Below are 13,082 nucleotides of genomic sequence, written 5' to 3'. Positions count from 1 at the left end.
TAACTTAAGTTTATTTTCTTTGGGTTTTAACCCGAGGTTCATAAGCAGCAGGTCTGAAAGCATTCAACAACAGACACAAGAAAAAAGATTAACTGTTCAGAAAAGTTTATTTAACACCACTACATTCAGTCACATACAATATCCAAACACAAGATTACGATTTACAAAAATAAAACTGACACCTTTTGACAACAAAATAGTTGCTGACCACACCTATTCAAGACTGGGTTAGTGTATGTACATTAGTGATTTTTCCAAACAAAGCCAGATACCACCAACATCATACGAGACTGCAACGCTAGACCAACCAGAATGTGAACAATGACCGCCTGGGTGAATAAGAAATAAGGACGAAGATTTACAAACACTCCAATATCTACATACCTATAGCTTGCTAATTCAAATGTTGCATGGTCCTGCCCTTGTATTAATGACTTTCAAGAGCAGGCTTGCGTGCACCAGTCATGGGATTCAGTAAAAATTAGAAAACAATCTCCTATTCAAAGGGTAACTTTTTAATGCAGTGTTTTTTTACGTGCGTGTCTTTGGTGACGACTGCAAGGGCAGGAATTTTAGGGCCACAAATAGCTAATAAAACATCACAAGAGATCGCTTGCATTGATATAATGTAAAAAAACCAAGCCAATCCAAGCTCGCACCACACCAAGGGAATCCATCTAAGCACGCGCTTTATGGGCTACACTTAACATGGTGCTATTTCAAAGTCTGGATTGGTACTTTTTTAACTCGAGGCAAAAGCTGACTTCCATGTAATTGATTTAAAAATATATGTGTAGTGCTTATAAAAACCGCCCCCCACCCCAGAGTAATAATCAGCCTTCTCTTGTGGAGCTCAGCTCTGCATCCTCCATATAATCGGCCTTGTCACTGTTTTGTGAGCAGAATGTGTTGTCCAAGGTCACATCCTCCACCTAGAGAGCATGCATGGCAGCAGCACAACAAACCACATCAACAGATTGACCCTTAATTCTGTTGGATCACTTGCATCAACAGTTAAACCTCAATGTACATTGATAGCGAATAGCCAGAGTAGGTTTTCTAAAAATAATATTTTAAACAGCTATTGTAGATACTGTTGTTGCGCTTCATGACCCACAATCAGTCCCTCAATTTTTTCAGGAGCCTGCAATATTTTTTTTCAGTCAGGAGACAAAGCTTGTTGTGTATAATGCAAATTCACTCATTTGCGGGTAATTAAATGTGGACCATGATGACATGCATGATGTCACGGAAACTTTAAACGCCGGCTTGAAGCAGACTTATTTTAAAGCTACACCTGCAGTATTAATCAAGGTGGCCACTGGATTCGAACCACGAACCTCTGCAACAAGCAGCGAACACGCTACTGCTGGGCTATACCACTGCCCCGTACCTCGGCCGTGTATCCCGGGCTATAATACGCGAGTTGGCAGCTTTAGGAACGTAAACACACCGCCACAGCATGCAATAGTGATGGCATTTATATAGTTGGTTTAAAATATATGGTCTATAATGTTGAGTTGAGGTTTGTAACTTTTATACTTTTTAGAATCATTAATAAAGTTTCAAACTGAAAATGGACACCCCAGGAACGTTTATGCATTTTTTTGGATGCGTCTTCATATAACTGCTTAACGGATGGCAACCGACACAGCTTGTGACGAATGGGGAGGTCATTTTCTGGCCAAGAGGCTCACCTTGGCACTTGCGTCGGACGGTTCTGCTTCGATTGACAGGTCGTCTATCTCCTCGGCAATGCTCTCCTCCGTCTTCGTGTGGTCCGACCTGTGGCTCGCACTGCACGCAACGAGGAATATCAATGAGAGTTTTTCAGCCCAAACTTCATCATACATCAGAGACAATTTGTAAGCACACCACACACAAGTGGTTTACGATTTTATTCGTCTTGACAGGACAGTTGTTTGGAGTGGAGTGGAAGCTCAGCTATCGCACACCACACAATGAACCTGGCCACCTGAATTGGACACCCGGCTGTGGCTAACATCAGTGACAAGTGGTGTATGACCAGCGTGATGACATGTTAAAACTACTCCGAGTGGAGAGACCTCCTTCCGCCAGCAGCAAATGGATAAAACCGTAATAATTTAACTTGTTTTCTTCTTGACTAAACGTACCCATTTACTTGACGACTATCACCATTTTTATTCTTTGGGTTTTTCGGTAAAGCCACATAGAAAAAAATAACACAAATATCACGACGTTTCGATGGCAACACAAGCAAATCGTCGATTGCTTGTGTTGCGATTGAAACGTGATATTTTTTATTATTTTTATCTACGTGGCTTTACCGAAAGACCCAAAAAAATATGAATTCCTGCAGTTGCGAAAGCTTTAAGTCAAGATTTATCACCATTTTATGGAAATATTAACATGCCTAGCACGTGTTTATCGGTCAAGGTTGACAGCTTCGCCGAAGATAGAAGGCAAAGCAGTTAAATACATATTAAGCTACCGAATAATGACCACCCAGATAATGTTGTGGTTACTAACGGTTAATCCGGTCAAGAAACCTTGCAGATTTAACAACTTATTCAAAGCGTAATTACATTTCTAAGCAAACCTTATTAAAATTACACGACAAAAAATGTCCACTGACCTCTGAAAATCATCTTCGTAATCTTCATCTTTCCCTACATCAGAAAAAATACCATTAAAACATCAACTCAAATACAGTAATTTAACAGCAAAGTTACATGCGAAAAAAAACAAATTCACAGAGGAATGTTTAATGGACACATACCCAGATCTCGCTTTCCAACTTTGCAATTCCCGTTTTTTGTCTCCACCTTGATGGTACTCTTGCTTTCGTCTGGAAAACGGAAAGCAGAACAGCAGCAAAGTTCAGCTCGAGCAATGCCATTTTACTCCGGAAGTATTTTCCCATATGGGAGGAAAATTGAAGAATAGACACACACACTCATCAGGAGACAACTTCAAAAGTCCTCACAGATAGGCTTACCACCACCCACTTGCTGTACTGCCCTCTCATGGTCATCTCGCAGCCCAGTGGATTTGAGTCTCAAATCTATTATCCACCAAACACCGCGTCTATATTACATGTGAGCATCATCATGTCTGGCTCCCACAGTGAAAGCATTTAACTCACAAATAGGACAAATCACTAAACGATGGTTGAGGTCACATGAAATATTAACACTGAAAACCTCTACTCAGTACCACTCAGCAATTTGCTGACAACCCACAGGAGGGACGGGGGCTTTCACCTTTCTTGTCATCAGCTGGGGAGTCTGCAGCATGGGATGTAGCCGTGATATCAGCTGAAGAGTCCTGCTTGTTCTTGTCTTCTTCCAGTAAAGGTGAGTCAGAAGACCTACCAAGGCCAGGCAGCCTGCAGAAGCAAAACAAATGTCTCATCAACCGATTTGTTTTCACTCACCCCATGATGTCCCTGTGCCAGCTGGACGTGTAACATTTTTGAATCTCCGATTTGCACGGTCGGTTACGCACGGTGCGAAAGAAGTTCAACGACATACATAGCAGAAATCCACTTTGATGAAAAACTAATTGGATATATTTACTGGCTCCATTAATTTTCGAATGTCTATTACATCTGCTTATTTGCATTATTATAAACTGGCTATATGGAGCTGGAGCTATGGTTCAGTGCTGAGTGCTATGTGCTCATCTATCCGAGTTGGGGTCCCGGCTAAGGCTAACATCAGTGACGAGTGATTTCGGAACTGGTGCTGAAGTACCAATCGGCACGGACCTGTGTGTGGTGAAATGTATCAAACAACCGCCATGACCAATATGGTTTGAGGAAGCCATCATCTAGCAATGGAGTGAGAAACGGCTGCAAAATATTTTGATGCTGATCAGAAAGCTCCACTTTATTATGCACCAAAATAAACACCAGCAAAAATGGAAAATCTCGGGTATAATAGTAAGGTTAAACACCCAGTGGACATACTTAATCTTATTTGCTCATTGTTTACACTACTTCACTCATCTTTTTATCTTCAGTAAAAAAAGATACGGCTAATAACATGCCTCCTGTTTACCCCCAGCAATGTAAAGCCATTCCATTACATTTTGTTTAAAATGAATACACTCAAACCAGAGAAAAACATCCACATGCACTGGTTGCCCCACCAAATAGCCTGAATAAAGTAAGCAATACAAAGCATGAAATGAGACAAAAACGGCAACTAGACAACATTAATGTACAGTAATTACAGCGTCTAATAGGGCAAGTTAGCTAGACGATTACATATCTGGCAGATGCTTACCACTTTGCTTCTTCGCCAAAATGATCATCAAGTGCATCATCATCAGTGTCGCTGTCGAGTGCCGATTTCAGAGGGTGCGAGGAAAGTGAGAGGAGCACATGGAATGGGCGGGTGAGTGGTGGATGTGGAAGGGAAATTCCACTCAAACATCGTGCAGCGTGCGTAACAGGAAAGGCAAGCCATGCAAGGAACGCCAACAGCCAAGCGATATTTTATTGGTAGGAACCTCCTGGTTACACCAGCCCACAGGGGATTATTGTGTCCGTCCGTCGTGCATCCAAAAATGGGTGGGGAGGGGCTCGGTGGGGAGGGTGGGAGGGGTGGGGCTGGGTGGGGAGGGGCTGGTCACACCGTGGTGCCCTTATAAAACTCAACGTTTAACCTACTCACGCCGGCTTGTGCCCGCCCTCACAGTCGGGCATATTTGCGGAATACACCACGTGGTGCCGCCGTTGACCCTGGCCATTGACCGAGCAACCCAACGTTCCTACCAGCTCCCTCCGCAGGAATGTGTTTCTCAACAAATGTTAAGAGACCCCATTACAAATCACCAACTTATACCAAGTATTGCAAAGCCAATCTTGTTCACAATAGAAACAAGAGTCTTTTGAATGCTGAGTGGTAACACTATTTAACAAGCCTAAGCTACAAAGTCGCATTCGTGGATACGATTTAATATAACTTACAAACATATCACCAATCACGATAACGAGTTGGGATGGTGTGAAAGCATCTAATTCAACAGAATGTGGTCATGCTTGAAGGGGAAAATAAATATATATCAAGTGCTGCCAGCTATGGGTGTTGATTGAATCTTGGCACCTGCAGTTTAATTAACTGATGCGATTCAAGTCAAGAATGTTTTTTTTTTACATTGTGGTGAACACCAACACGTCTAGTGGCTGCAGCGGTGATGTAAACCCATTGTGTACACACACACACACATGCGCGCGCATCCGAGACAATTGATTCTCGTGCAGATGAACGTGTGCATGTACCTCGAGCTTGGCAGTTGACAAGAAAATTGACGCGTCATTCCAAACCTGCGCTAAAATATAAATCCGAGGGCTCCTGACCTTCCGTAGACTTTGTCGGGCTTGGGAGACAGGTCATCAAAGAAAGAGTCTCCGTATTCCTCCCCATCCTCGTCCTCCTCTCCCAGCTTGTCCCCCCCACCCGATGCCCTCGCCGCCACAGGCTCGGTCTGCTGCTCGGAGGGCCCTCCGTGGAGGCCATTGCCAGCGGCCGAGGTCGCTTTGACCTCCGGGACGGCCTGCACGGCGGGGCCCTTGCTCCGGTGTCCGTCAGAGCTGGAGTCGTCACTCAGGCTCGCGTCTGGGGTCTTGATGAGCCGTAGCAGCAGACGGGTAAAAGCACAACGCACTCTGTTTGTCACTCTGCTTGTTGTGTTTAGTTTGTTGTCCTTCCCCCGCACCTCCGATTAGCACGGTTGGCAATGTAGGGTGCGAAAGAAATTCAACATACATACGAGTACTGCCCTCTTTGTCCTGCTTTGCTTTCAGGCTTGGGGTAATGTGACTGTCACTGTAGTCGATTAGACATTTTCCAGTGGATACAACTTTACTTTTGGTTTTTGCTCTTGGAATACTGTCGTTTTACAGCCATTTGTAAGGTATTACATTTGTGTAATGATTTTTTTTACTTTCTTGTCCATTTATGAAAACAAAAATTCATTGATGTAAAGAGTTATTTCCACGAATTTTCTGTTCACCCATTGACACTATATCCGCTATTCTCAATTAATCTCCGAGTGGTGTATCCAATTTGAAATCCAAGCATGAAACCCCAATTTGTCAATGCTCAAATAAAATCGGGGAATAAAAAAAACACAAAACATTATCGCTATATTAATTCATGAAAATTCACCCTCTACTCCTGGTAAATCGACATCACCACCTAGATTTTCTTACACCAACTAAAAGACAAAAAGTCCAGTAAAACCGTTAAGTTAAAAGTAGGTTTTTAACGTACATTACCCCCCAAACATGACAGACGTGCACTAGGAACACCGTGTAATGAAGAAAAAGGGTTGTTAGTGCATGTTAATGGGACGTAGGCAATGGCATGCAGCAGCGGAAGGTACCAGTGTACACCACACCTTTGCGAAACAAACTCATGGCAGACGCTGGAAGGGAGGCAAATGCAGTATGGACTGCGAGACCGTGTGCTAGTGAGTTAGTCCAGAGTATCGGGGAATCCAACATCATCAGAACGTATGTGAGATTGGGAAAACAGGGACGGACGTAACAGTTAACGTTGAACTCTCCTCTAAAGACTGAACGCATTCGAGGACTCGCGCTATACAAATAAGCATTCATTGCAATGTTTGCATCCAGGACTGATCGCATTGCATAACAGAGCAGCTATGCCATACACAAACACGTTATTAATATTATCCACGTGACTCAATTAGTAAATGGAAACTAAAAATAAACCCTGTTGACGGCATTGCCATGAGTTATTGCATTACACATGTATTTCAATACATTATGTAATCGCAAGCGTGGCCGGTATGATGACAGTACATGCTGAAAGGATGGGGCCCATCTGCTGGATACGGTCCTGGACAAAACATTATGAACCCACTGAACCTGGTTCCTCCGGCAGCCTGCGGCCTTGTTTTACCTTCCGCTGCCCTGCTCTCTCTTCTTTGACTCTGGGAGCTTTAGAGCTGCCTTTGTAAATAGGGATCTGAGTGCAAACGAGACACACACGCAGCAAGCGGTGACTCCGGTAGAGGGGCGTATGGCGCAAGAGGCTCGGAAACACAGGCAGAAAGAAAGCGTGTTGAGATGGCTTCCACGATATCTCTGTACGTGTGAGCGGTAGCTCGCTTCAAAAGTAACTTGCTACAAATCCAATTGTGCAATGCCATGTCCAGAGAATTCCCATTTTGAAGCAGCAGTTGTCTATTAAGGCAGGTCAAAGTAAAGTCAGTTTGTGTAAGTTTTAGAGGTGGTTGGATGACTCGAAGGTCAGCTGGCACAGTGGAGATCAATACTTCTTCAAGTGCAGTGAGTTGATGGTTTCAGCCCAGTCACTAAAGACTGTACGAAAAACAATCATATTAATATTTGGTTCTGCGCTTAATGTGGCTTAATTCCAGCTCGAAGAATGAATATGTCGGTTTGACTGTCATGCAACGAACATTATTCTCATATGCAGAGCAGTTGGGAAAGTGCTGCCCTCTATTGTATGAACCAGAGGTAACTTGAAGGAAAGTCAGCAGTGGTTCTGTGATATCCACTTCCGTGGGCCATTATCTTACATGAAGGGATGTACTGCTCCGTGACGTGATGCCGATAGCACGATCGGAATAACATTGGGGGAATATGACGTACAAACGTTTTAAACATTGAAAGACACATTTCAGTCAGTTTTACAGTAATACAATATTGTCCCTGTGGTCTCTAATGGTTCAAAGAAGGCATGCTGGAGAAAAGTATTGCAGGGATGATAGCTGTCCCCTGCCTGCCTGACCACTGGATACCCTGGTAGCACAGTCAGTGGGTAATCACTGCTCACTCACTACCTCTTCTATTTAGTCGGCGACTTGATAAAGCCAAACTTGCGGCACAGAAATGGCTGTCACATTAGGTTTGAATCTGTCATGATTAAAAATAATAGGTTTTACTCTTTCTGGTAAAAAAAACTGGTGTTTAGATGTTCAAACACCAAATAGATACTTTTTGCAGTGCATAAAGTCTGCATTAACCGCACATACTTGTGGAAAAACATGCAAACAATATATGCATTGTCCTTGAAATGGATTAGCCTACACCAGAGACAGCCATCTTTATGGCCTTATCTCACCAGTGTTACACAAGAGAATGCCAAAAGGTGAACAGTGCAAAGACAATGCAAGTATCTTATAGCTCGAGTCGAGCATTTATATCTATGGGACCTTTTTGCCAGTATCTTCTGGGTTTGCGTTAAAATTGCAGCTAACATTCAATGAGACTTTACCATACCACAGTTCTGCAGACATAAATTTTAAACCATAAATAGATAACTACTTTCTGTACCACTACCATGCATGGTAAAGATCTAATAATGCTGCCTCTATAGTGAACATTAAGTAATGAAATACAAACCCATCATCAAACAACCCAAATGGCAAAGAGTAACTTGTGCACAGTACGCTTTAGCCATTAATGCCTCACCTTGCTGGGGGTAGGGGGACTGATGGACCGAGACTCCGACAGTTTCCTCATGGAGTGGACACTGTCTGCATTATCACTTTCGCCCTGTGTGCGACATCAACACAGCATTTCAGGAGAGATTTAAATTTTTCAACAAAAGCCAAAAATGTGGTGAATGGGTTCTCCATTAAAAAGGGTTACCTCCTTAACCGGCAGTTTTAACCTGAACCAGTAAGTCTACGCTGGACATCCATACCTCAAAGGAGCCTTTTCTGATGCCTCTGGCCCTTGAGCGCTTTAAAATCTCCAGCAAGAGCGGTGCTGACTTTGTGGAGTCTGTTTCCACGATGCCCAGCTTCTGAGTCAGTCCCCCTCTATCGTCCAGACCGATCGCCTGCAGCATAGAAATCATCATCATTATCAATCACTTGTTACTTATACCACGCCTCCCGTGCAGAACATCTCGAGGCACGCTGTGGTGGCACCTGTTTCTGTGTGGTATAATGTGAATGCAGTAATCGCCTAAAAGTGGGCATTCGTCTGCCAGTATGGAGAAATGTTCCTCCATGGTCGTTTCCCACGGTAAGTAATTTTTGAAAAATTGTATTAAAATTCATACCACCACCACCACCACCACACACATGGCCTATTATTTTTCGTATAACGTCGTGAGATTTTTTACTTCCAATGTGAAGCAGATGACGCATATACTTGGTTAATACACCTGCAGTATTAATTAAGACGGTCAATAGGCTCAAACAGCCAACGTCTACAACAAGTGACAATCGCACTACTGCTGGGCAATGTCAACTCACCCAAACACAACAAAGTGAATAACCTCACACTGAGACTGGATACATCTTTTGGATCAGAGCGAAACATTTCCTCACCGTGTTCGTCTCCGGTGTGAATACAGCCAAAGTGAAGTCCAGGTTAAAAAACTGTAAAAACTCCGTGACGAGACTGGCTATTAGAAGACCTGCACATACCAGTCAAAGGACGCATAATCAATTTTAAGCATTCAATAAACACTCATAAGTTTGGAAATGTGGTCATGAAAAACGAAGCATTTTACTTCACAATAGTGCATGCCACGTTGACGTGATGAAGCAACTTACCATCTTTTGAGTTTAAGAAATTCTTCAGTTGCTCATTCACCAAGGGTGTTTTATTCTGAAGCAGAAAGTGGAGTAAAATACCATCGATTACAAAATCCCAAGCAGTAATTCGTAGACAGCTTTGAAAGATTTAACAGCCATGAATAATGAATGCAACAGATACCTGTACAGCCTCCTGCTCTTCTAATGCAAGAAATACTGCAGCACGAAGTTCTGCCTAAAAACAAAAATCACAACAAATGAACATCACCATCATCACTGCCGATATTTCACTTCTGGGACACGAGTGCTAGACACGCTATCCAAAAATCAAACCTTCATTAAAATTTGTATCATCAGCCATGGACTATCCACTGGAGCGTGAAGGCCTCCCAATATTATAATCCTTTATGGGTCTACTATGGCAAAATCTACACCCTGCACATAAACTGGTCTCATGGTTCCATTTCCAAAGTGGATGTGCTCCCAGGATCCTTCTCTCTTTTGGCTGCCGTTTCATCATAAGTCTCATGCGTTAGTCATCAAAACTTTTGGCTTCGTGTCCTGTGAACACACACCCCATCTCGCAGCAGACATGGGCGAGCTACGCAGCACTGTGCCTGGAAAGTGCTTGGATGATGAGCGACCATCATGATTTGATTTGTAGGCAGCGGACGGTGCAGCAGCATCTACTGCCACACGCCTACTGCACTTCTATGCACCAACATGCTCCCTGCACTGTCACCAACCCGCACTGACCGGCCGTGGTTGAAGTATGGTAAAATAATCCCCGTGGCCGGCCACTGCGTGGGGTCAAGTCTTCATCCAGGAGTGGATTTACTAAGAGGCTGCACGTGTTACTCTATGTAGCACAGTATATTGGCATCACGACAGTAATGGCTGTCAAGCTGTAATACATCTCAGTGTGGTTTTAACAAGAAGTGCAACACGAAAACAAACACATTCTACACCCTCCCTCACACGCGGAGTGTCCAATCGTGCTACTAAAGAGCACCTGTGTTTAAAATACTGTACAGTTTACCACGCTCGTTCATTTAAACTCGGTTTGTAGTAGCTACGACCATCGTCATGTAAGCATCGTCACCATCGCAAAATAGGAACATTAATCGCACAGCAGGTTTTTTTTTACCCCGTGCTAAAATAAAGCATACCATTAAAGTATCTCTTTTCTCTCTACTCAATAAAATTCATATAAACAAATTATAACGCCTCCATCCATTCCAATTTCAACAGTGCTGGTTTTGCTGGCCACAAGGCGTTTTGAGCTTTCTGGGCCTGTAAGCAAAGCAAACGCGATGTAAAAAAAAATAGATGTAAATTTTAATTAAAACAAATTAAATTATATTTGTGGATCCTATTTGTAATGCAGTAACAATAGAAGAATGCCATAACTGCCACTGCGCTTAAACTTGCAGACAATTGTACAAGTGTGCAACGTGGTGCAGTCGTCAATCCACTGCTGGATGAGGCCCTCACGCCGTTACGTTTGACCATACTTCACCACGCTGGTCGATGTGGCTTTGTCGAGTATGGAAATACTGTACGATACGTGTACAGTACGTGTACAGTACTTTGTTGATCACAACATACCCCTTCACATTCTTGGTTCTTTCGGTAAAGTCACGCAGAAGGGAAATAATAAAATAACAAAAAATTAAACGATAAAATTCTCACAATTTATTGTTTAATTTTTATTGATTATTAAATGAATCCCTGCAGTCACGAACGCTTTAAATCGAAAAATACCCCTTCACATTCAACACCGATATAAACAATCGCATTAAGTGATAAATAACAACACCTCAAACAATGAATGTAAAAAAATAACAACCACATTCGCGGTTATTATTGTACAGTAATGAACAGGCCCTGACCACATAACATTAGTTCACAAGGCCAACATTAAAATACATTACATGTTTACGTACGTAAACGGTTGAAATTGACTATTTTTAATAACTCTGTGTTACCCTCAGTCAGCTACGTGGCTGCCTTGTGAGCAATGTGTACAGGACAGTACTGTACTGTACCTCCTTATTGCCGTTGCCTTAACAAAACCCGCGCTCATATTTCTTGTCTCTTTCGGTAAAGTCACTTAGAAGGGTGAAGTATGGCCAAACACAACCCTCCCCACACGGCCCTGCTTATATCCTGCTTCGGTGGGGGGGTGGGGAGGGGGATGAAGGCCGTCATCCAGCAGTGGATTGACCACTGCCGCCGCAACATTGAATGCGCACGGCCGCTCAACGGCAACAAGGCCAAGTTGGTGCTGGTCTATGGGCCTCACCTTGATTTTGTTGAGGACCCCGTTTCCCTCGAGGGTCTGGACGAGCAGGTCTCGAAGCTCCGTGTCCTCCTCGGCCGACATGTCTGCTGCTCCCGCACGCTCGAAGGACGCGGACGCCGCCAGTTTTACGACGTTTAATCCTCCTCCTCTCCTCGTCCTTCCCTTCCCTTCCTTCCTCCTTCCTCGGCGGACTTTCTTGCTCTCACTGCCACCGCCACCAAGCAAACAGACCGCACTCGCCCCCAACGGCTGATTGATTAAGCGCGCGGTGACGTCAACCACGCAATTCATATTCATGCCGTTCGTAATGACGTCGTTGCCCACTGAATTCCTCGCGATGACGCCACAACCTGCGATAATTCTGTGCGATGACATCGCTTTCTGCTGAATTATTTATTATGACGTCATGTACAATATGTTTTTTTGGAGGCGATGGCTGAGCACGAAATGATTTGTTATGACGTCAAGCATAATATGCTTTGGAGGCTATGGCTGCCTGTTAAATTATTCATTATGACGTCATGCATAATATGCTTTGGAGACTGGCTGCTCGCTGAATTATGAGGTCATGCGTAATTTGCTGAGGGGCTATCGCTGCTCGCTGCATTATTCTTTATGACGCAATGCTTAATTTTCTGAGGGGCTATGGCTGCTCGCTGAATTATTCAATATGACCTCATGCATAGCATGCTTTGGTGATTGGCTGCTTGCTGAATGATTCATTATGACGTCATACATAGTATGCTTTGGTGACTGGCTGCTTGCTGAATTATTCATTGTGACGTCATGCATAGTATGCGTTGGTGACTGGCTGCTTGCTGAATTATTCATTATGACGTCATGATAGTATGCTTTGGTGACTGCTGCTTGCGGAACTATTCACTATGACGTCGTTTATAGTATGCTTTGGTGACTGGCTGCTTGTTGAATTATTCATTATGACGTCATGCATAGTATGCTTTGGAGACGATGACTGCCTGTTAAATTATATTATTGGGTCTTTCGGTAAAATGACGTAGTTAGGTTCAAAGAAAATAACAAAAATAAAAAAACTACGACGTTTCGATCGCAACACAAGCAATCGTTATCAGGAGAAAAAAAGAGCCATACAATCTGGGTGGTCTAGCAGCAGAGGGTTTTAAGGAAAACCGCTTGGTTGGTTCGATCAAAGATGCCGAATCAGTGATTATATTGTTGGTTTTCGTAACGAGGCGGTTGAATTTCGCAGTCACCCCTAAACACA

General features: G+C 43.4%; 1 protein-coding gene across 3 annotated transcripts; it reads right to left on the bottom strand.

The window, feature by feature from the left end:
* Positions 1-88: 88 nt before the first annotated feature.
* On the bottom strand, positions 89-12,142 carry CEP43 (centrosomal protein 43). 3 transcript variants are annotated; one of them, XM_032972609.2, is made up of 14 exons: positions 11,840-12,142; positions 9,716-9,769; positions 9,553-9,607; positions 9,325-9,413; positions 8,691-8,828; positions 8,456-8,539; positions 6,918-6,983; positions 5,348-5,613; positions 4,272-4,322; positions 3,246-3,370; positions 2,762-2,830; positions 2,618-2,651; positions 1,698-1,797; positions 89-932 (listed from the first exon to the last, which is right to left on the bottom strand). In XM_032972609.2, exons 1-14 carry the CDS (start codon positions 12,134-12,136, stop codon positions 834-836), a joined length of 1,527 nt encoding a protein of 508 aa, XP_032828500.1. In that variant the 5' UTR covers positions 12,137-12,142; the 3' UTR covers positions 89-833. The 3 variants fall into 3 exon arrangements, with proteins under 3 accessions (XP_032828500.1, XP_032828502.1, XP_032828501.1); XM_032972611.1 differs by lacking the exon at positions 6,918-6,983 and having other exon boundaries at positions 11,840-12,141; XM_032972610.2 differs by lacking the exon at positions 4,272-4,322 and having other exon boundaries at positions 11,840-12,138.
* Between the last annotated feature and the right edge of the window lie 940 nt (positions 12,143-13,082).

The sequence above is a fragment of the Petromyzon marinus genome, chromosome 49, assembly GCF_048934315.1.
Source record: "Petromyzon marinus isolate PM22_M1 ecotype Great Lakes invasive population chromosome 49, UKy_Petmar_22M1.pri1.0, whole genome shotgun sequence".
Lineage (NCBI taxonomy): Eukaryota > Metazoa > Chordata > Hyperoartia > Petromyzontiformes > Petromyzontidae > Petromyzon > Petromyzon marinus.
This window is presented reverse-complemented; position numbering and strand designations above follow the sequence as displayed.

Excerpts from the sequence above, each read along its gene's own strand:
- CEP43 (XM_032972609.2), bottom strand. The coding sequence starts at position 12,136 with ATGAATATGAATTGCGTGGTTGACGTCACCGCGCGCTTAATCAATCAG. Across the intron at positions 8,829-9,324 it reads TCACACCGGAGACGAACACG|GCGATCGGTCTGGACGATAG; the intron begins GTGAGGAAATGT and ends TCTATGCTGCAG. Across the intron at positions 2,831-3,245 it reads CCCAGCTGATGACAAGAAAG|ACGAAAGCAAGAGTACCATC; the intron begins GTGAAAGCCCCC and ends TCCGTTTTCCAG.